General features: G+C 40.9%; 1 protein-coding gene across 3 annotated transcripts in view; it reads right to left on the reverse strand.

Annotated features, from left to right (window-relative positions):
* Positions 1 to 25,392, reverse strand: part of STX8 (syntaxin 8) — a 161,464-nt gene that overhangs the window by 44,833 nt on the left and 91,239 nt on the right. For all 3 annotated transcript variants that reach the window (XM_034789683.1, XM_034789682.1, XM_034789685.1), the window contains exon 7: positions 11,171 to 11,272. In XM_034789683.1, coding sequence (XP_034645574.1) covers positions 11,171 to 11,272 — 102 coding nt within the window. The remainder of the gene's footprint in view (positions 1 to 11,170; positions 11,273 to 25,392) is intronic.

Here is a 25,392-nt window from a genome sequence, read left to right on the forward strand (position 1 = left end):
ATCTTCCTTTCTCAAGACTAAACATGCCCAGTTTTTTTAACCTCCTATCACAGGTCAGGTTTTCTAAACCTTTTGTCATTTTTGTTACTCTCCTCTGGACTCTCTCCAACTTGTTCACATCTTTCCCAAAGAGTAGAACCCAGAATAAGACACAGTACTCCAGCTGAGGCCTCACCAGTGCAGAGCAGAGTGGGAAAATTACCTCCCATGCCTTATATACACAACACTCCTCTTAATAAGTCCCAGAATTATATTAGCCGTTTTTTACAACTGCATCACATTGTTGACTCTCATTCAATTTTCGATCCACTATGACTCCCAGATTATTTTCAGCAGTACTACCACATAGCTGGTTATTACCCATTTTGTAGTTGTGCATTTGATTTTTCCTTCCTACATGAATTACTTTGCACTTGTCTTTATTGAATTTCATCTTGTTCAATTCAGACCAATTCCCCAATTTGTCACAGTTGTTTTGAATTCTAATCCTTTCCTCCAAAGTGCTTTCAACCCCTCCCAGGTTAATGTCATCTACAAATGTTATAAGCACACTCTTCACTCCATTATCCCAGTCAGTAATGAAAATACTGAATAATACCAGACCCAGGACTGACCCATCTCCAGTCCTGTGGGACCTCATCTGCCCTTCAATAGTTCTCGGAGATAACTGCTCGTGGTTCCAAGATTACTTCCTCTAGTTCCTTACCACCACCTTCCAGCTAAGAAGGGCTGGAGGCATCTACCTTGAAAAGAAAAGTGCTCAGTCCTCTGAGGGACAGAGAATGTGGCCTCCACGACTCTCCTGTCTACTGCAGACTGAGGAGCAAAGGACTGAAGCAGCGTTTCAAAATCCTATCATAACATTAAAAAAATTACTTTTGTGCAAATAGTTAATCAGGACTTTTTTTTTTAAGCAATTCAAAGTCATGACATGGAAGCCATGATAAAAACCCCATACACAAAGCCACCAACCATGCTATGAAAGAATGGACACAATCAAGTTAGTCTCTGACTCTGATAACCTACCAATTAACACGTTTCAGCATTATTTCCGGAAATACAAATTGGCGATTTAATCCTGAGATGTATCCTTGGAAACAAAACTGTAAGCAGTTACCCCTGGATATTTCAGACAATTCCAAGTTTTCCTTTTTATATTCAAATATAACTAATTACTTGGCCTTTTGGGATGATGGACGTGCTCAGCGTCTCAGTTTAGGCTGATTGTACCAGTCTAGCCGTATGTGGGTTGCCAACAGCTGCTCTAAATCTGCTAGGTGCGAACAAGCACTGGTGAAGTTCAGTCTATTTGAACAGCTGCATACGCAAATGTAATTAACTAGGTGTCTATTAGAGAGACAAGGTGGATGAAGTAATATCTTTTATTGCACTGATTTCTGTCTATTGCCTCACCCTCACCCACCCTTTACTCTCATAGGCATACTGTGCTCCACCCTCCCTCCCCAGAAAAATCTGACCACTTGTTGCTCACTAAATGGGCCTAACTTTTATGAGCTCTTATAGAGTGTGTGATTTATACCTTTACAGATGAGTCCCAGAGACTCCATTCTCCAGACCCCCATCATTGTTTTATGCCTTTAAAATATGGGGCTTTGCTATCAAAGATTAGATCACCCAGCTGAAAACCTAAATAATTCACAGAAGTATTTCCATTATGGCTGTCAAGCAATTAAAAAAATTAAGCGTGATTAATCGCGTGATTAATCATGCTGTTAAACAATAGAATGCTATTTGTATAAATATTTGTGGATGTTTTTCACATTTTCAAATATATTGATTTCAGTTACAACAGAATACAAAGTGTACAGTGCTCACTTTATATTTATTTTTATTATAAATATTTGCACTGTAAAAAATAAGAAATAGTATTTTTCAATTCATTTAATACAAGTAGTGTAGTGCAATCCCTTTATCATGAAAGTTGAACTTACAAATGTAGAATTATGTACGAAAAATAACTGCATTCAAAAATAAAAAACAAAGTCCACTCAGTCCTACTTCTTGGTCAGCCAATCACTCAAACAAGTTTGTTTACATTTGCAGGAGATAATGCTGCCCGATTCTTGTTACAATGTCTCCTGAAAGTGAGAACAGACGTTCGTATGGCACTGTTGTAGCCAGTATTCCAAGATATTTATGTGCCAGATGCGCTAAAGATTCATATGTCCCTTCAGGCTCTGGCCACCATTCCAGAGGACATGCTTCCATGCACGTTTAGTATATCTGGCACATAAATACCTTGCAATGCTGGCTACAGAAGTGCAATGCGAACGTCTGTTCTCACTTTCAGGTGACAAGTGGGCAGCATTATCTCCCGTAAATGTAAACAAACTTGTTTCTTAGCGATTGGCTGAACAAGAAGTAGGATTGAGTGGACTCATAGGCTCTGAAGTTTTACATTGTTTTATTTTTGAGTGCAGTTACATAACAAAAAAATTCTATATTTGAAAGTTGTGCTTTCACGATAAAGAGATTGCACTACAGTACTTGTATGAGGTGAACTGAAAACTACTATTTCTTTTATCATTTTTACAGTGCAAATATTGGTAATAAAATAATATAACGTGAGCACTTTATTCTGTGTTGTAATTGAAATCAATATATTTGAAAATGTAGAAAAAACATCCAAAAGGGTTAATAAATTTCAATTGGTATTCTATTGTTTAACAGTGTGATTAAAACAGTGATTAATCACAATTAATTTTTTTTTAGTTAATCGTGCGAGTTAACTGCGATTAGTCGACAGCTCTAATCTCCATATTTGAATTTCCAACCAAAAAAGGAAATTTTACCCAGGAAGAAAGCCCATTTTCCAACCAGCTCTATTCATAACTAACTGTTCTACAAACTGTATCTAGTAACTCATTCACACTGCTCCTGTCACTGCTCAGGATAGTGCATTGCATGCATTACTCTGTAATTTTTATTTATATACTTATGTATGTTAAACATTTTGTTTCTGCATAGTTCTCTCCATTCCAATTAATTATTCTGATTGTGATCCAGTGTACCTGTTTCTCCATCAGATACTTTTAAATCAGATGACCTGAATAAATTTCATACATTACTCCAAATTTAGTCTCATCAGTCACTGATGCTGCACTAGAATATTCTCCTCTGACTTGAATTCAATGAGTTTATTTATAAACTCAGAACTCTTTGCTTCAACTGCTTCCTAGGTTTGTGCCAAAGGTTTGAGAGCCATCCACTCGTGTCCCTAGATCCTACTACGGATTTACGTTTTGCAGCTGCTAATGTATAGATTTGAAAATGTATAGTAGAAAATGTAATGGGAATAGAGGTTGTTCGTAACTCAAATGTTCATAATTCTGAATTACGGTGGTTCTTTCAAAAGTTGATAACTGAACACTGACTTACTACAGCTTTGAAACGTCACTATGCCAAAGAAAAATGCTGCTTTCCCTTTCTTTTTTTAAAGCAGTTAATGTTTAATACAGTACTGTACTCAAGTATCAGGGGTAGCCGTGTGTACTGTATTTGCTTTCCCCCTCCCCCACAACTGCTGCCTGATTGCGTACTTCCAGTTCCAAATGAGGTGTGTAGTTGACTTCATAACTCTGGTGTTCGTAACTCTGAGGTTCTACTGTATTGGGTTTTGAAATCTGTGCCTTGCCTCATTACCTTACATTTTTCTGCCCTGAACAGCACAATCCACCCATCCCATTTGTTTTTGTTTATTTTTTTAGTCACCCAAAAGATTCGAGAAGAAAATGTTGTTCTCCTTTTCTCCCCAGTATATGGTCTCCATTTGTCAACATTTTTCCTGTCATCTGTTTCACATTCCACTTGTACAGCAAAGTAGCCAATAAGTTTCTCCTCATACATGCATGGATCTTTTCTTCTTTCCTACTGCTGTGAAAGCATTTCAAGTGTGGTGGTAAAACCACAGAAATTGGCAGGGAGGACAACCAGAGAGGTGTGGTACCTGGAAATACTTTTAACCCAGACTTTAAACTTAATTAATTCTAATCCCCTTTCCTTAGTTTTTCTTCTGGTGTGACCCCTGAGTGATCCCCTTCATTATTTCTTCTTCCACCCCTTGGAACACGTGTTTCTGACTCCTGAATCAGTTCTCTGTCCTCCTTTGTGAATGTTGTGACAAATCATTCATGTCAATTTGCTACAAGAGGTACCTTTCCTGTCGCTGCTCCTGTACCACCAGCTCCCCATTCCGCACTGCACTTTTAGATGAACCTGCTGCTGTCTTTTAGACTGTAAGCTCCTTCGGGCAGGGACTGCCTTTTTATCATGTGTGCGTAAAATGGGGCCTCTACCGTACTGCAATATAAATGAATAGTGTCCGAACATCCTAACAGTGCACCCTACAGAAACAGATGGTTACCTGGCTGCCTTTACCATAGTATCTGAGTACCTCATAATCTTTAATGTATGCATCCTCACACACCTCTGTGAGGTAGGGCAGTGCTATTGTCTGCATTCAAAGATAGGGAACTGAGGTATCGTGAGGCTTGGGGACAAGATCATACAGGCAGTTGGTGGCCGAGCAGGGAATTGAACTCAGGTCTCCCAAGTCCTAGGCTAGTGGACCATCCTTCCTCTCTATTGTGAGCTGTACAGTTTGTGAGCATTGCTACAGAAAGCAGTGGAAAACCTGTGCATGGATGCTTTACAGTTCGGTTACAATCTATTTTCATATAAAGTAACATAAAACAGATTAGAGAAGGAATGCAGATGATGTTTCTAATACAAGGAGGAAAGAAGGAAACCATGTACTGTATAGAGACAATGTACAGCAAAAGACAAGAAAGCTAAAACTTGAACCGAACCTCCATTCGTGTTGCAGCTTACTTGCCTTTTGTTATATTTTGTACATCAGAGGAACAAACCCGAGTAACTGCCATAGGTAATTGATTGTGCGTGTGCCCATGTGTGTAAAAATGGCATAAACTAGGTTCTTCTAATCCATCCCTGCATCAAATACAATGCTGCAGTCTTTTAGCTACATTGCAGGGGAAGTTCAGATTCCTTGATTATGAGAAATGATTAACATGGCATTGCTATATGGAATACACCGATTTTAACATTAGTGCTAAACAGCAGGAAAGTGGAGGCTTCGATTTCCCTGTCCCACACCATCCTGTTGAGGGAGCAGTGCTGCTGATCCAATTTGCGCTTTGTACACAATACACTTCTTTTGTTTGTAGCATTCTGTCTCAGTCGTTCACATGAAACACCTTTCCGGACAGCATTTCTTAAAAATGGAAGAAACTCAAGAGGAAAAACACACACACAGAAAGTACAACTCGCCAGGCCAAGAAAACTAATCACTTTCAAGCACAGACAGGTGACTCAGAACCAAGGCAGCTTTCTGGAAGAATATTGGTGTAACCTTTCAGAGAAACAGAGTGCAGGAAAGGTTGATTTAATGTCACACTAGACCAAGTTCTCCACTGCTCTAAAAATAAATAAATAAATTGACGGAGACTTGCTCATCTAAACACACAATGTACGTCAGAGGAACAAACCCGAGTAACTGTCATCCATTATTTATAAAGCAAATTAAGTTCATGGCAAAAATAACTATTACTGAGAACAGAGGGATCGTAGAGTCTGGCAGGAAAAGGCCAGAGTCTGCATGAATCATTACTTTCTAGAGGAAACCTTATATAATCCAGGCTACTCTATTCTAAAATAATTGAAACCTCCCGAAAACTAAAAACAAACTAGCAAGTTTGGCAAAAACGCTGCCATAAAATTCAAATTAATTGGCGATTGGTTAAGATAAAAAGGAAGCCTGTTCCCAACTTACTTTACAATAGCTAGAGTCATAGTTTCAACTTCTTCAGAAACCTTTATCAAAAGATAAGTTAAATGAACACTAGATACACATCTAACTGGGTCCATCAACGAATGAGTTCCTAGAGAAAGGCTATTAGATTGCAACGCCACCTTGTGGAACAGGAGAAAATCTAAAAGTGAAACAAACCCTGACCGACCACCACTTCTCTGATTAGATCTAATTTTACAGTGGTAGAAAGATTGCCAAGGGCACAACTGGTATGTAAATTCATTCATGGTTGCTTCTTATTTTCTTGGAAGTTCAGAGTAGTCCTGAGTAACAATGCCGAAGACAGGCTCCTCCCCAGACCACTGTTAAGAATGAGACAATATAACCATGATGTCAGAAATATAAAACTTGCTCCTCTCTTTGTACTTTCTTTCACTGCGAAGAAGCCATCCCATTCCTTGCTGCCTCCTTAAGAAATATGCCTTTTCTTCTTAATCCTACTCCAAGAGCCTGCTATAGGAGACCACCCAAGGAGTGTCCTCTGAATGAGAAATGGTATAGGATCACATGGACTCCAATCCCCTCCCATCTTTTGTTTAGAAGACTTCATCCCATTAGGGCACTTGTCTATGACCTTGGTCAGGACTAGAGTCTAACCTTGAGTTCTACCGAAAAAAGAACACCCCCCCCCCCCCACACACCAATTCACGAAATCGAAAAAACCCCATGAATAGATCTGCTTTGTTATTCAGTGGACCTATTTTAGATCCATTCAAATATTCTTCTTCCCCCCCCCCCCCCCCAAATTCAGTGTTTAACTTTATCTATACATGTGAAACTCAACAGCAGACCTCTATGCTAGCATTCATAAGACCTTATTATTTGGTGCCTGTATTTTTACATCAGGGTCTTTGATACAAAATTAACCTGTTCCATTAGTGTTCTCAAACCTCCAGTTGGAGATTTTTTTGAAGCATCTCAACTTGAATTTTACCCTTAATATTTTTTAAAGTCATATTTTAGGTTTTTTTCTTAGAGCCAAAATTTCCCAAAATTGGTATGATAAATTGTGTATGTAGTTTATTGTGCCTACAAAATCAAATGTATAAAGATCATGATTTGCAACTGCTTTTGAGTTCTGAATACAAAGAAACAGTGATGCAATTTAGCACATTCTCCTTTGAAAACCTGACCACAAAATGTTATGGAATAATTCCATTATAAAAGCAAATATTTTGCACTAAGCCATTCCTGTGCTGTCCCACTTGCTAGACATCAATAGTATATTTCTTATGTTGCTTTTTACTTACTTGATCAATGGTTTATGTGACCATTATGGTAAAAGCTGAATGACAATGCAACTGCTAAGACTTCCTTAATGGAAATGGAAGTGGAAAGTGTCATCAGCTATACTCCTTTGGCATACACTTATAAGGAAATGAAACAGAGCCAAGCAGCATACAAACATCATCTGCTTGTGGAAGATAGAGGATTGTCAACAACAATTTCAGTAGAAACAGCACCCTGACCAAGGGCTCAATCATGAGCCCACTGAAATCAACGGAAGATTTGTCATTGACTTCAATATGGGGGTCACTAGGCCTCCAAGGGGAGGCACTCAAAATGACAATAGGCCATAATTTGTTGGAATCTAGGCTGGGATTTTCATAAGCACTCAACAATGGCCTAATTCTGCCCCCACTGAAGTCAAAGGGAGTTTTACCACTGACCTCACTAGGATTATATTCAGACCAACGTGGAGCGTTTTTGAGAATTCCACTTGAGGTGTTTATAAAACCCCAAATTCAAGGCAAATAAAATAAAAACCCTAATACTTCTATCTCAATTGTACATGACCAATGAGACAGTAAAAAGAAAGTAGCAGCTCTTTGCAACAGCCCCCATGAACAGATCTCTTCATTTAAAACTAGTTCTCTCTCAATGCATAGACAAGACTAGCGCATAAATCCCACCACTTGATTGGAGACAAAGTCCATTAAGGAACCTGAAATTCTGTTCACAGAAATAGGACAGCTACAGAAACATTGAGATTGTGTGTGAACTTCATTTAAAGTTCTGATTGCATCAGGGATTCTCTGGTTTATTACTACATTGGCTGCTAACGTTCTTCGACAATATGGATATTGCTGATGCCATGTCAAACACACTAATACGTTATATTATGCTCTTAGATTATTCCTCAGCTGAAGTCAGAATCCTCTTCAAGAACAGTTGTCAGAAAAAGACATTATGATTTCAAATGAGGAACAACAGACAGAAACAGATAGGAGTTGGAATAACAAAGATACTGTTTTCATGCAAAGATCACAATTATTTTTTGGTAAATCCAAAGTAACGCTACTGAAAACCAATGGGTTAGTCTGCATTTAAACCAATGTCACTGAGATCAGAATTGGGCCTCATACTGCTAAAACTGATCTGAAAAGTTACCTGTGAGGTGCCAGTTCTTTAGAAAAGCTAATGTTCATTTGCGAGCTTTTTCTAACTTTAGAGAGACACGGTGGGTGAAGTAAGAGCTCTTCTTCGGCTCTGGGGAAAGTACTCAGATGGTCACAGCTAAACATAAAGTTGAACAGATTGTTTAGTATGAGTACCTTTCCCAAACCCATAGAAGAGCACTGTGAAGCTTGAAAGCGTGTGTCTCTCACCAACAGAAGTTGGTCCAATAAAAGATATTACCTCACCCACCTTATCTCTCTAATATCTTGGCATCGACACGGCTACAACAACACTGAAAACATTTTCTGACTTTAAAATTTCTTGGTGCTGGGCATGATTGGCGGTGCGAGAGAATGAGTGAGAAATGCTAACAGTAACATGTTAGAACTACAGTAGAACCTCAGAGTTACAAACACCAGAGTTACAAACTGACCGGTCAACCGCACACCTCATTTGGCACCAGAAGTACACAATCAGGCAACAGCAGAGACCCCAAAAACCAAACATACCCCTCCCCTCCCAATACACTATAGTACTGTGTTAAACATAAACTACTAAAAAAATAAAGGAAGAGTTTAAAAAAGGATTTGCAAGGTAAGGAAACTTTCTTTAAATTTAAATAAAACAATCTCAGAAAGTTAAAAGGCAGCATTTTTCCTCTGCATAGTAAAGTTTCAAAGCTATATTAAGTCAATGTTCAGTTGTAAACTTTTTAAAGAACCACCGTAACGTTTTATTCCAAGTTACAAACATTTCAGAGTTTCGAACAACCTCTATACCCGAGGTGTTTATAACGCTGAGGTTCTACTGTATGTACTGCCCAGTATAGTTATTACAAGATAACCTAATGATCAGACAGTCAAAGAGTAACTAGCTAGCTGAGGCTAGTATATTGTTTATGTATGCACAAATTATTATGCAAACGCAGGAAGACCCACTGGGGTAGATTCAAAAGGGCAATATTGCAGCAGGCAGACCTCTCCACCCAAAGAATTTCTTTTCCAAAGCCGACAGGTAAGAGGGTAGTCTGTGGATCCTCCTAATTTTCCAGTTTTACAGCCTCTTGCTCTCAAAACCTGCATCACAGTTGCTAACTTAATTGTTGGGGAGGGATTAATTATCTTGCAACATTGTCTGGATACTACATTTATATTAAGAAACTTTCAGAAAGGGGGAAAATATATCTAAGAGCTGAGAAATTATTAGACATACTAGATATTGTTTGATAGCATTCCATAAGCAGTCATTTTCACTACTTCCCCTGAATTGTCATTTAGTTTGGCAGTTTCCCATGGTTATATAGAACAGTGATTTTCAAGCTTTTTTCATTTGCGGATCACTAACAAATTTTGAATGGAGGTGTAGACCCATTTGGAAATCTTAGACATAGTCTGCAGACCCCAGGTTGAAAACTACTGGTATAGAAAATAAATGTAAAACCACAGAAATTGGCAGGAAGGAGCAAATATATCAGATACTACTTTAAGTTTAATTTTGTTTAGACTGCCTAGATTGAGTTTCAACATACAAAAAAATGACAAAATAAAAATGTCAGTCATATCTATGATTCTTTCCACAGCTGGTAATTGTTGGGTTAGGTGGACAAGTACTCCTCCGACAAACTAATCTGTAGTTGGCATTCTGAGCTTCACTTAAACAGATTAAAAACAAGCAGATCAATTGAATTCACAGATTTATACATTTAAGGCCAGAAGAGACCATTATGATCATCTAGGTTAACAACTTTCATAACACAGGCCGTACAAATTCATCAAGTGATTTCTGTATCAAACCCATAACTTCTGACTGAACTAGAGCATATCATCTCATAGAAAAAAACCATCCAATGAAACTCATCATGTCCTTAGGTAAATTGTTCCAATGGTAATTACGCTCTATTAAAAATTACGCCTTAATCTGATCTAAATTTGTACAGCCAGTGGATCTTTGCCTGCTAGATTAAAGAATCCTCTATCAACAACAACAAAACCTTTTCTTCATATAGGCACTTATTGACTGTGATCAAGTGTCCTCCTAGCCTTCTCACCGTTAAGCCACATAAATTGATCTCTTTTAGTGTCTCACTATAAGGTAGGTTTTCTAGAGCTCAAAATCATTCTCTTACTTCTTTTCTGAACTCTTTCTGGGTTGTCAACACCCTTTTGGAAGTTGTGGCCATCACAAACGAACACAGTAATCCCGTAATGGTCTCAACAATGCCATACACAATGGTAGTATCACCACTTCTATCTGATATTCATCCAAGGATCACATTTGTTCTCAGCCACTGCATGACATTGCAAGCTCATGTTCAGTTCATTTTCTGCCACGACCTCCGCGTGCTTTTCTCAGTTACAGCTTTCCAAAATACACTCCCCCATCCTATTAATATGATGTAGATTCTTGGTTCCTAGACGTACAACCTTGCATTTAGTGGTATTAAAATACGTGTTGTTCAAGTGAGGCTCCCAGTTTACAATGTGATCCAGATCGTTGTGTAGAACTGACCTGTCACTAGTTACCACTCCACCAATTTGGGTGTAAACTGAAAACTTCACCAGCAATGGCACCAGATCAGCATATAATCCCTGTGGGACCCCACTAGAAATGTCCCCTCCCAGCACTGAATGATGATTTGCCATTTACAGTTACTTTTTGAGATCAATCAGTTATCCATTTTTAATCCATTTAATGTGTACTGCACTGATTTTGTATAGTGCTATATTTATAATCAGAAAAATTTGGTAATTAGTCAAATACTTTAAGGGAGCCTAATTATATTAAATAACACATTTGAAATCTCATCAGTTAACAATATCAAGAGGGGAACCATAGCACATACAACCTTCTTGGCACCAGGGATAAAATTGTTCCTGTGAATTTAACATGAGTATAGAAGTAACACAAGCCATTTCCTACCACAGGAAGTTGACTTTTTGTCCACCATTTTCACATGCCGGGTTTGACTGCGCAGTTTGTCATCCGTATTTGCTACCAAATTGGTGAGGTCATCGATGATCTCTGGGGAAAAGGAGCAGCAAAACACAACAATTAATATCTGATGCTCTCTGCATCACTTCCGAACAAACTAAATGTATACCCCCCCCAATTAAAAAAAAAGAGCAAGAGGACCAAAAACATGGCCCCATCGTTAAACAGCAGATTAAAGTTGGTGGTTTCGGTAAAAAGGCATCATTTAGAAACCGGGAGTCAAATCCTACTCAGGAAAGTAGAAAAGAACAAACCCTGGCAAGACAAGTGTACAAATATAATTAGGCAGGCCAAAATAGAATTTGAAGAGCAACTAGCAAAAAACACAAACTGAACAGCAAAAATATTTTCAAATATACCAGAAGCAGGAAGCCTGTCAAACACTTAGTGGGACCACTGGACAATCAGGGTCCTGAAGGAGCACTCAAGGAAGACAAGCTGTTGCAGAAAGGCCAAAAGCATACTTTACAGAGTCCTCACCGCAGAAGATGTGAGGGAGATTCCCACAACTGAGCCATTCTTTTTTGGGTGACAAATTTGAGGAACTATCCCTGATTGAGGTGTCCATGGAGGAGTTATTGGAACTAGTTGATTAATTAAACAGTGATAAGTCACCAAGACCAAATGGGATTCACCCAAGAGTTCTGAAGGAACTCAGATATGAAATTGCAGAACTACTAACTGTGGTATGTAATCTGTTGCTTAAAGCAGTCTCTGTACCAGATGACTGGAGGATAGCTAATGTGACTCCAATTTTTAAAAAGGCTCCTGGCTCCAGAGGTGTTCTGGCATTACAGGCCAGTAAGCCTAAATTTCAGTACCAGGCAAATTGGTTGAAACTAAAAAGAACAGAATCATCATACATATAGATGACCATGATACGTTGGGGAAGAGTCAACACAGCTTTTGCGATGTAAATCATGCCTGACCAATCTATAAGAATTCTTTGAGATTGTCAAAACAGCACGTTGACAAGGGTGATCCACATAATACAGTGTACTTGAACTTTCAGAAAGCTTTAACAAAGTCCCACACCAAAGGCTCTTAAGCAAAGTAAGCAGTCATGGGATAAGAGGGAAGGTCCTCTCATGGATCAGTAACTGGTTAAAAGAGAGGAAACAAAGGGTAGGAATAAATGGTCCATTTTCACAGTGGAGAGAGGTAAATAATGGGGTCCCCATGGGGTCTGTATTGGGACCTGTGCTGTTCAACATATTCATAAATGATCTAGAAAAGGGGATAAACAGTGAGGTAGCAATGTTTGCAAACAATACTAAATTACACAAGATAGATAAGTCAAAAGCTCTCTGTGAAGAGTTACAAAGGAATCTCGGAAAACTGGGTGACTGGGCAACAGAATAGCAGATGAAATTCAATGTTGACATGTGCAAAGTAATGCTCATTGGAAAACATAATCACAACTATATACACAAAATGCTGGGGTCTAAATTATGTGTTACCACTCAAAGAAATCTCAGAGTCATCGTGGAGAGTTCTCTGAAAACATCTGCTCAATGTACAGCAGCAGTCAAAAAGCAAAGAGAATGTTAAGAACCATTAGGAAAAGGATAGATAATAAGACAGAAAATATCAGAATATAAACTATATACACCCAAGATATGCCCTCACCTTGAATACTGCGTGCCATTCTGGTTGTCCCACCTCAAAAAAGATATATTAGCATTGAAAAGGTAGAGAGAAGGGCAACAAAAATGATTAGGGGATGGAACAGCCTCCACATGAGGAGAGATTAAAAAGATACCGTACTGTACAGATTAGAAAAGAGACAACTGAGAGGGATATGATAGAGGTCTATAAAATCACAAATGGTGTGGAGAAAGTGAATAAGGAAGTGTTATTTATCCCTTCACATAGCACAAGAACCAAGGGTCACGCGTTGAAATTAAATAGCCAGCAGGTTTAAAACAACCATAAGTAAGTATTTCTTCACACAAAGCAGAGTCAACCTATGGAAGTCGTTGCCAGGGGATGTTGTGAAGGCCAAAAATATAAATGGTTCAAAAAAGAATTAGATAATTTCATGGAGGATAGGTTCATCAATGGCTACTAGCCAAGACTGTCAGGGATGCAATTTCATGCTCTGTGTGTCCCTAAACCTCTGACTGCCAGAAGCTGGGACTGGACAACAGGGGATGGATCACTCGATAATTGCCCTGTTCTATTTAATTTCCTCTGAAGCATCTGGCTCTGACCAGTCAGAAGACAGGCTATTAGACTACATGGACCACTGGTCTGACCCAGCATGGCTGTTCCTATATATTCTTATATAAGAGGCTCACAATTGCAGTTTTTGTAAATGTTTCTGCAAGCACTACTTCCATTGCAGTGATTGCAGCAGGACAAAATGGAAGTTTCACGTTGTTTCAATACACTGCAATGTACAAATGGCAATTCTACTTATAGACAAGCTGTTTGGTGGTGGAAGAAACAAAACAAAAATAACACGCTGATTAACTAAAAGAGGACTCTCCTGTATATACTTTTTAACAGAGGGACAACGAAAGTCCAGGCCAAGCCTTGCCCAGTCCCATGCACTCACTAGATGTATCCTTGCTCTAAAAAACAAACTAGGTAAAAAGCCTGGGTTGAGATTTCCAGAAAAGGGTGCCGAAACTTATACACGCCCAATTTTGAAGATCTAGGCATATGGTACAAAGCTATCCTCATGGACCTTAAAGAAGACCACTTCAACATTTAAAATTTCCTCAGAATTCATCCTGCCAACTAAAAATCGAATTCAGATCACTTTCTTAATGGTCGGCACCTCTAGATTTTGTTTAGAAATGAACACGCATTACTTATTTCTGGATGTGTGAATCCTCTACATTTCAACTGATTTCCACCGTGCAGTTAGGAATGAGTTTCATGTGACAAATGAATGAAATCAAGTAGCACAAATTAGCAGAGGGACAGCAGCCAGAAACTGCATAAGGTTTCAGCACATCTTCCTCTGGTTACACTTTTTGCACTTTCCCTGCTATTTATCAAGGTCTTAATAAATTCAATTCAGTATCTTTTCATATAAGTTCTGGGCTCACTGGAGTGCCAACTGGCAGGTGGTGACTTATGAAGTCATTTGTGCACAAAAGGATCCTAGTATTGTATTTCTCAGTTACAGCGCTAATGAAACTTCAAGACTTAATTGACTTAGCAAAAAAAAAAAAAAAAAAAAGACAAAAGTAAGAAGAGCACATAATTGAATTATGTTACATTTGTGATACTGAAATATGTTAATATCTTGCTAATTTTTTAATGCATATAATATCCTGTTTACACACTGGCTGAGGGGTAGACAGCACAATTACCAAATGCAGTATGAGACCTTTATTTCTTTGACTGTATTATGGCAAGCTATTTTAAACCAGAGATTCTCCAAGTTCCTCTCTGCTCCGTACACAACTGGTTACACACTAATAACCCAAGACTTCTAATGTACTTGAACAAGAGTTTTTGGGTGTGCACGGAATGCAGAATTAAGCACAGTTGACACTGTTAATGACATTAATTGTTCTTATGACTTCTAGAAAACACTATTTTATATGTCTAGAACCAGACATAAGCTCTCCACTGACATATGAAAGAATAAAACTTGGCAACAAATTATTCTCTAGCTTTTGCTGCAAGAAAATAAACTTTCTTTATGCATATTTCCACTATATCTATTTAATTCCTTTTTTCCTCCATGCCAGAGAGCAATTGTGGATGGAAACACAGAAATTAAATCTGTGCCTGACCATGTCAGTGGATTACATGAAAAAAAAAAATCAGAATTTTAGTTCACTTTATGATTTTCTCTGTCGTATGTAGCTGACCGAGTAGCTATGAAGTCACAGGGGAAGATTTCCATAAGCACAAGTGGCAGTGAGATGCTTACCTCTCATGGGAAGTCAATAGGAGTTAAGGATCTTTCTGCCTTTTTTACGTAGAAAGCTTCCCCCATAGTAATTTTTAGGGCAAAAATGCACAGCATCAGGTCCAAGTCATCGCTAGGTGACGGAATTGGAAAGGATCCTGTACTACTTTTGAATCTTAAAATATTACATTTGTATTTCTTTCCCTCTATTAAACTGGTTAATGTTTATATTAACAGAGCTCTACGGCCAGGCATTAGCTATTTCTGCCTTTCTTCGCATCTCCCCTCATTCTCTGTTTGTTCTCCTCATCTAGACTGCCCATTACTCCAATGCCAAAGTAGCATTTTTATACAAACCAGCAGGAATATTGTATACTTATCTGGGACAGAATGAAAGAACAACAGTAGAACTTCAGAGTTTACGAACACCTCAGGAATGGAGGTTGTTTGTAACTCTGAAGTGCTTTTAACTCTGAACAAAACATTATGGTGGTTTTTTCGAAAGTTTACAGCTGAACAGTGACTTAATACAGCTTTGAAACTTTACTATGCAGAAGAAGAATGCTGCTTTTAACCATCTTAATATAAATGAAACAAGCACAGAAACAGTTTCCTAACCATGTCAAATCTTTTTTTTAAAACTTTCCTTTTTTTTTTTTTAGTATTTACGTTTAACACAGCACTATATTGCATTTGCTTTTTATTTATTTATTTCGGTCTCTGCTGCTGCCTGATTGTGTACTTTCAGTTCCAAAGGAGGTGTGTGGTTGACCGGTCAGTTCGTAACTCTGAGGTTTCTACTGTATTTATATTTGGTATGAGTAAGGCCGTGTGTCTGTCATGGAGATCACAGAATTCACGGATTCCGTAACTTTCCATGATTTCTGCAGCAGCTGGTGCGGCTGGCTCCAGGGCTACCCAAGCAGATCAGGCAGCTCCTGGGCCAGCCGCACCAGCTGCTGCTGGGGCAGTTTGGGTGTGGGAGGGGGTTCAGGGATGGGGGTTGAGATGTGGGGTGGCGCTTACCTCGGGGGGCTCCCCGGAACAAGCCAGCATGTCCCTGCAGCTCCTAGGTGGAGGGGGCAGTGGGTCCATGTGCTGTGCATGCTCTCAGGCACTGTCCCTGGAGCTCACTTTGGCTGCGGTTCCTGGCCAATGGGAGCTGCGGAGCTGGAGCTCATGGTGGGGGCAGCACAGGGAGCCCCCTGGCCTTCCCTCTCCCTTGGAGCTGCAGGGACACGCAGAGCCAGGTAGGGAACCTGCCAGCCCTGCCAACCCCCCACTCCCAGCACCAGCGGGGGTCCCGGGCTGCACACCGCCACTTCCCCCCCCCCCAGCACCAGCGGGGGTCCTGGGCCACCCCCGAGCACCTGCAGCGCCCCCACCCACACACCCCCCAGCATCTGTGGCGACCCGGCCCAAGTTTTAGTGAGGGGTATATAGTACAAGTACAGGTTACGGGCCGTGAATTTTTGTTTACTGCCCGTGACCCGTCCATGACTTTTACTAAAAATATCCGTTACTAAAACGTAGCCTTAGCTATGAGTGACTTTTACACTAGTGAAGATCTTGCTGTCTGTTCATCAAACTGTTTTCCCAACCACCACTTATTCAGACACAAGGTTTGAATCATGGGTTTAGCTCAGGATGTTAATTCCCTTTCCTTCTTTCCCCTCCTCAAGCCTAAAGGCTGCAATGACAGCACTTTTGGAAAGCTGTATCTGTTTTGTGTGATGGGGCACACAGGAAGCCAGCACAATGCTGCATGCATTGCAGAGGAGAGTTTTCTCATGTTTGCCTCTAAATTATAAAAAAAAAAAAAAAAGCGTGCTGAAAGTTCCCTTCACAATTCAGTTTCCCATCGTTGTCAAGGACAGAACGATAAGCACGCTTGGGAAATAAGATACTTTCCTTTGCCAACACCGAGCAGATCCTCCTTGAAAAACATCTTGGCGAACAGGCTGCAGCTAAATGAGGAGAAACAAATGCAACTAGGAGTGTTTTTTGTCTAAAAGCTCAAGGTATTATGCTTGGATCCTTTCTAAATCCTTCTCGTCCCGCACTACCTGAATCAGGATATTAGCAATGACTCATGTCCCCATAAAAATATATATGAGAGAGAGAGAGAGACAGACTGACTTTTTTTTTCCCCAAAGAGCTGGACTGCATCTAGTTTGGGTGAAATGTTTTGAACTCCCAAAGATTTCTGTCACCATTTGCTTTAATTATAAATGGAATCAGCTCAGCTGAGCCAATTTCATTTCAATTCCAATACAATACCACACAAGTGTCCTAATCTTCTAGCACGATATACATTTTTAAACAAGATAATGAGCTCCATGAAATTCCTGGCAGAACTTAATCATAAGTGCTAAGGACTAAGTGAGGCCTCCCTTGTACAGGTGTGCTGCGGCAGAAGGGAGAAAAGACAGCAGAAAGAGCCCCCTCCCAAATCACTTGCTCAGGAGGCCAAACATAATCTGGCCCCAAAGGCTGTGATGCAAAGGGCAGCAGGGGAAACCAACACGCTTGGCAGACCTAGCCACCCCTGCTGAGGGCAATTCTGGGAACAGGAAGAAAGTCTGTGTCCCTACACATACTCTGATAGCTGTACTTCGAGAGTGTGGGTTATACCTCTTGAAGCAGGTGTAGCAAGCAGTGCCCCTCCCCCTGAGCCCCACAACCTTTTAAAGGAATAAAACCTGTAAGCACCACTGCTTGGGCAATGCACCTCCTCCATCTCCACTGCCCCAGTTCAGTTCAGGTTCCTAAGAGCGCGTGACCATGATGTATATTAAGAGAAATTGCTCAAAAGAATAAAGTATGATTTGACTACAATGTATATTTACTTTAGAAGATAGATTTTTCAACTCTCTATTTTACTGCTAAAATATCTGTACATTTCTAGGCAGCAGGAGCCAGCTGTAGGCAGGGGCGGCTCTATGTATTTTGCCACCCAAACACGGCAGTCAGGCGGCTTTCGGCGGTGCGCCGTACCCACCGCTGAATTGCCGCCGAAACTGCAGGACCGGCAGACCTCCCGCAGGCATGCCGCCGAAGGCAGCCTGACTGCCGCCCTCACGGAGACTGGCATGCCACCCCCCGCGGCTTGCTGTCCTGATACCTGGAGCCACCCCTGGCTGCAGGAGAGAGACTGCTGCATTTCAGAGAAACCAAGATGAGCACTGACAGTCCACACACTTCATCTACTGGCAGGAATCAGATTATCCACCAACTGTGCGGAGGGAGAAGAATCCATGGCACCCTTCTGCCCAGCATAACATTCATAGATTCATAGATTCTAGGACTGGAAGGTCATAGAGTCCAGCCCCCTGCCCTCATGGCAGGACCAAATACTATCTAGACCATCCCGGATAGACATTTATCTAACCTACTCCTAAATATCTCCAGAGATGGAGATTCCACAACCTCCCTAGGCAGTTTATTCCAGTGTTTAGCCACCCTGACAGTTAGGAACTTTTTCCTAATGTCCAACCTAAACCTCCCTTGCTGCAGTTTAAGCCCATTGCTTCTTGTTCTATCCTTAGAGGCTAAGGTGAACAAGTTTTCTCCCTCCTCATGACACCCTTTTAGACAGCATTTATCTTTTGAATGCAAGTTTCTCCCCCACACCATCCTTTTACAATGCAGGAGCACAGATAAGTTGGCAGAGATTGATAGACAACCAAAGGAATGAAAGCTTCTTATTTTCCTACACAGCAGAATGGGAAAGCAAGCTAAACACTGAAAGGTTGCCATTGACCTCATGAAGGACATTTCTGTAACACTGCACTGCAAACCACACTTTAAGATGCCCCACTAACTGCCAACTCACCCAAATTAGTTGAGATTTTTCTTTCAGGAAAGCAGGATCACAGAACAGAAGATAAAATGCGCTGTATAAAGCTAGCACTTAAAGTGTTTCAGTAATCCAGGCACAGCTGAAGTGGTAGAAGTTTGGGAGCATATTACATCACAAAATATGCATTAAATCAGTTAGAAATTAGGTCATATTGTACCATTTATATCAACGTGAACTTCTGCTTAAAAACGGATGATGTGATCTGGCCTTCCAAGCAGGTTGACCAGCCTTTAATAAAACTGGACCCCTCCCTTAAAAATGCACACACATTCCTTTGATATATCCCTGGATATGAGTCAGCAATGTGCCCTTGTTGCCAAGAAGGCCAACGGCATATTGGACTGCATTAGTAGGAGCACTGAGAGCAGATCGAGGGAAGTGATTATTCCCCTCTATTCGGCACTAGAGTATTGTGTCCAGTTTTGGTCCCCCACCACTACAGAAAGGATGTGGACAAATTGGAGAGAGTCCAGCAGAGGGAAACGAAAATGATTAGGGGGCCGGGGTACATGATTTATGAGGAGAGGCTGAGGGAACTGGGCTTATTTAGTTTGCAGAAGAGAAAAGTGAGGGGGGATTTGATAGCAGCCTTCAACTACCTGAAGGGGGGTTCCAAAGACGATGGAGCTAGGCTGTTCTCAGTGGTGGCAGATGACAGAACAAGAAGCAATGGTCTCAAGTTGCAGTAGGGGAGGTCTAGGTTGGACATTAGGAAACACTATTTCACTAGGAGGGTGGTGAAGCACTGAAATGGGTTCCCTAGGGAGGTGGTGGAATCTTCATCCTTAGAGGTTTTTAGGGCCTGGCTTGACAAAGCCCCCGCTGGGGATGATTTAGTTGGTGTTGGTCCTGCTTTGAGCAGGGGATTGGATTAGATGACCTCCTGAGGTCTCTTCCAACCCTAATATTTTATGATACTATATTCAAAATGATCAGCTACCAAAGCAAGAATTGCAGCCATTTTCAAACCCCAGATGATGAGGTGGGTGACCCAGGTAACTACACAGTTGCTAGATTTCTGGAGAAAGAATTGTGGAGATAGCTAACTGTGAAACTCTATAGCATACGAACACCTATCACCAACCAGCCTCTGATCCCTTTCTTGGAAGGTGGCAGCAGAGAAATGTGGACTCCTAAAGACTCAGATTTCTGGAAATTCTGAAAATGTTTCTAGAGACAAACTCTGCAAATCTGGGCTGTAAATTGTAATGGCAGGTTTTATTCAGAGATTTAATTTCTCATATTACAGTGTCACAATGCTTTCTGAGCGCTTTACCAATTTACCAAGGTGAATACAAGATAGTCTCTGTATGGAACAATTGTCACAAAAGTTCCTTCTGTGTGTGTAACTTCTGCTCTTCAGGTTGTCAGTTCCACTGTTCTAGCTGTCATGGATCTCATGATTATGAAGATTGCAACAGGTTGGGATTAATTCAGGTTACCTTCAAGTAACATGAATTAATCCCATGTAGGTGTTTGTAAATAAGGGCCAAAACCCTGAACAACTCTTAATACCAAAGAAAAGACAGTGAGGAGGGTAGAGAAGGGTGGGAAGAGGAGGAGTTCTTGGTGGTCTGTGTGGATAAGTAGGCAGATTGCTGTTTTCTGAATTGCCTGACACTATTTTATTTTAAAGCAAGGTCAATGTTTCATTCCTAGGCATAGTGCATTTTGTGGCACTACAAGAGAGCCAGGCTCCACTATTGGTCACTCGTTCCCGAACCAGCAGAGGAGGGAGAAAGTACACGACCAGCTCCCTGAGGACAGTGAAGGAGACCCATGTACTGATAAAAAGCAGCCTTCATGGGAAATAAAGTAAAGTGACTGACAGCCTCAAAATGAGCTCCATCTACTATTGCTCAGTGAGACAGAGGTATTTAAAGGAGGACAGTGTATAATGGGACCATTTAAAAAAAAATACCAAGGAAAATGTGTTTAGGTTTGATTTCACTTTAGCCCAAGATACCTCGCTGAAGCCATAAAGGCACCACACACACAAACATTTTTTCAGTTTTAAAAAAAGTGTCATACTTTTAGTCCATCACTGCACCATCCATCTGGGCCTAATTATTAGAACTTAACTGCATTTGATGAACCAGAAGGATTAAAAAGCTAGCTCTTTGTCATGCTGCATCAGTCATGGCAAATTCAAAGCAATATCGTTGGCTGCAGTCAACTTGTAAAGGATCAATCACCTATCTACCATATAAATGGTGCACATTCCTTTTCAAAGTCTTACTCTCAAAAATGGAAAAACTGGCCTGAGTAGCAACTGTTAAATACTTTCTACTTAGTAATACCTGAAAAACCCATCAAAGAAGATCTTGACCTCCCTCCATCAAGATCTCATGAAAGCCATCAAGCAACTGAACTCTGGCAAGGCATCCGGAAAGGACAGAATTCCAGCAGAACTGTACAAAGCAGCAGGCCCAAAGACTATCGGGGTGTTTCACAACATCTTGAGTAGCATTTGGGAAGAAGAAGAAATGCCACAAGACTTTAAAGATGCTATTATTGTATCACTATTTAAAAACAAAAAGCAGCAAAAACTACAGAGATATTTCTCTCTTCTGTACAGCAGGGAAAATACCAGTTCACATCTACTGAACAAACTCATTGTGAACATATCTGAGAATCTACCTGAAGCGCAATGTGGTTTCAGACGAGGTTGCAGTACTACGGACATGATTTTTGTGGTAAGGTAAGTCCAGGAAAAATGTTTAGAGCAGAACATGGAACTGAAGTCAACAGAGGGTCTATGGGTTATTTTACATAAACTGGGCTGTCCAAGAAGGTTCATACAAATCATCTATGACCACACTGGAGAGAGTTCTTGTCAACAGGGCCAGCTCCAGGCACCAGCTTACCAAGCAGGTGCTTGGGGCGGCCACTTTGGAGAGGGGTGGCACGTCCAGCTATTCAGAGGCAATTCGGTGGACGGTCCCTCACTCCTGCTCGGAGCGAAGGACCTCCCGCCGAATTGCCGCCACAGATCGCGATCGCGGCTGCTTTTTTTTTTTGTTTGTTTGCCTGCCTGCTTGGGGCGGCCAAAACCCTGGAGCCGGCCCTGCTTGTCAAAGCACTTTTTACAGATGACTGTGCTCTGATGGCCCATAGACATGACATAACCTTCAGGTCATTGTTGATAGATTTTCTGAAGCATCCCAGCTCTTTGTCCTTACTACCAGTATTGGCAAGACAGAAGTCTTGTTCTAACCAGCACCTCATTCCAATGCCCCAGTGCCAGCCATCTCCATCGAAAGCACACAACTGAAAAATGTGGACCAGTTCAAGTATTTGGGCAGCACCATCTCTAGTGACTGTTCCCTTGATAAGGAAATTGCATCCAGAATCAGAAAAGCCAGCCAGGCCCTTGTCCGACTTCAAATAAAAGTCTTTAACCAACATAACATTCGTCTCTCCACCAAATTGAAGATCTACAGTGCAATGGTCCTAACCTCTCTCCTGTATGGTTCTGAGAAATGGACTCTTTATAGATAGCACATTAAACAGCTTAAGCAATTTCACACACGCTCCCTGAGGTCCTTGAGAGAGGAAACACAACCAGCATTAAGGAAATGTTACTGAAAGCACAACTTAGGTAGACCGGACATGTCATTAGAATGAAGACCATTGCTTCCCAAAACGAATGGGAGGAGCTGAGGCAGGGCAAAAGAAAGAAGGGTCTGTGACATTATGCCCCATATTCTTCATAGAAATATTGTTATGATATGAATAGGGCAAAACAGATGTGTTTTGTGCAAGATGGGTCATGTGAGGTATCATTGGAAAGGTTATGATTTACTGAATGTGATTATCCAATTTGTATGTATCATTTCTGTATCCGAAGTTAGGAATATTGACTATGCAACAATTACAACGGTGTGTGTACTTGGGGAACATCCACCAGACAGTATGCAATCAGCCTGGATGGACCATTAGGAAGGACAATAGGACTTTGAAGATATTAATGTCCCTCCTTCTTGAGAAGTTTCCTGGGATGCTGCTTTGACACTGCAGGGTCATGTGATCATGTCACCTGGTACAGGATACCATCCTGAAATGCTGGTACTTTTCCACGGGAAGGGGGTGGGGGTCAAATTAGAAAACAAAGCATTCCCGCCATATGCAAATCCTATTTAAGGCTGGGGAGTGAGTTAATCTTGGCTCTTCTCCACGGCCTCCCCGCCCAAGAAGGAAAACTGCTGAAAACACCTGAAGAAACAAACAAACTGATCTGGGGGAGGCAGGAGCTGAGCCCAGGCAAGAAAGGTGAGCCTGTAAAATGAATCCCTGAAGATTTAAGCTGTAAGTGATGCAGTTTACCTTCAAGAAACTCTGCAACCTGCTTGAAACAACATTTAGGGTACGAAATTATTATTTGTAGCCAGTATTCCTTATTGTATTAAGCTTAGTTTGCGTGTTTTGTTTTATTTGCTCAGTGACCTGCTTTGATTTGTTTACTATCCCTTATCACTTAAAATATATTTTTGTAGTTAATAAACTTGGTTTTTGTTTATTCCAAAACCCAGTTTGTGCAATTTATAACGGGGGAGCAGGGAGAAGCTGTTCATATCTTCCTCCACATTGAGGGAGGGAGCGAATTTCACAAGCTTACGCTGTATAGATCTCTATACAGCGCAAGGCAATATCATTTTGGGTTTACACACTGGAGGCTGTGCGCACCAGAGTGCTGGGCAATTCCCCGAGCTGAGTCCTCCCACAGAGAGCTGATTGCAGACACTATGATTCTAGAGCTGGGTGTGTCCCTACCTGTGTGAGCGCGCTGGAAGAGGGCTTGAGAGCCTATCACAGCAGCACAGAGTAAGGGGAACCCAGGCTGGTGGGACAGGCAGACTCAGCGGGATCCCAGCACATCAAGTAGCACCCTGGAAGGGGGGTCCAACCTGTCACAGTGTCATCCATATAAGCACTTCAAAGATGACTTGAAAAGCAGTCTCCAGTGGGCTGGCATCCATCTCAAAGAACTCGAGCAAACAGTTCAAAACAGGACTCGCTTGCGGTCTGACAAGATTAGCATGCAACAGGTTCAAGTGGGATCGATGAAATTGTCTCCAGGCTGCCCGTGAAAGGCGCCATAGATCTGCATCAAACATCACGGATATGGACTACCCATGCCCTCAGTGTGGCTGACTCCGTGCATTGGGGTTTGGAGTTCAGAGTCGTATGCACAGACATAGATGAGAATTGCAACAATATTGTCATCACTGTCAGCGATGGATTACTACTACTACTACTACAACAACAACAAACAACAACATTTTATCACCGGGCTTCAGAATCCTGAAACTTCAAATTAATGGTGGGGAAATAAGGTCTTTAAAATCATCATTGCTGTGTATTTACTGTGTGTCTTTGAATTAAATATTTGCAGTGTGACTGACAGTGGCATCACAGCCTACTCACACTCTGAATTTTGGTTTCCATTCAAGCATGTGCAATTATGGCTAAAATTATTAAAAATGAAATTGACTACCACCATGGAAAAATACCTTCTGAAATTAGTACAGTGGAATAACAGCCTGGCAGTTGAAAGAGGGTGGGGGAAAAGGAGGGAGTATTTACACAATTTGAATGAGTAAAAATGAAATCTAGATCAGCTTTGTTAACAGCTAGGAATCTATAGAACTATGCTAAAGACCACTGCAGAAGGCAGGGAATAAAAATGGTGCTGAGCTGAATTTTTTTTTAAAAAGGTTACAATATTCTTTTCAGGGAAACTATCAAATACTCTGTATCTCCCTTTGCTTAAAGATTTTGCTTTTGTAGAAAAGTACAGTGAAATCATAAACTAAGTAAACCAGAGAAAGTTTTGCTTTAATTCAGAAAAACATTCAAGCCTTCTCTAAAAGAGAGTGGCTCTCATTCTCTCCAGCCGTGGCATGGATAATTTCAGCGCTTCCCCAGGGATGGACATACCACACGTTAGCACGGCCATAAGTCATTTCCAAAGGAAATGGATATGCACAGGACTACGTCTGGTCACTTGCATCCAGGATCTGGGGGAGACACAAAAGCAAACCCTGAACTGAACCCAGGCCAGGTATTAGAAGAGTTTGTTGCATGCTGTAAGATTTAAAAAAAAAAAAAAAAAGACTGCAATTTTTAGACGCTCTATAAGCTCTTCCATAAGATCACCTATCCCATCATTCGTGTCTCTAACAAGCCTTTCTGTGATTTCCAATATCCATGATTTCTCAGACCCCTCGTCATGGTCCCTTCTCCCTCTCCCCAGTAGACTCCATTGCCATTCACTCTACAGCTGGTTGAATATTTTCTGATAGAACAGTCGTCCATTGGAAAATACTGTTTGACGAATAAATAATATCAACTAGCTCTTGTATAAAACTCTATTCATCAGTAGACCTGAAAGTGCTTTACAAAGTAGGTCAG

Source organism: Trachemys scripta, chromosome 14, assembly GCF_013100865.1.
Source record: "Trachemys scripta elegans isolate TJP31775 chromosome 14, CAS_Tse_1.0, whole genome shotgun sequence".
NCBI classification, from domain to species: Eukaryota; Metazoa; Chordata; order Testudines; family Emydidae; genus Trachemys; species Trachemys scripta.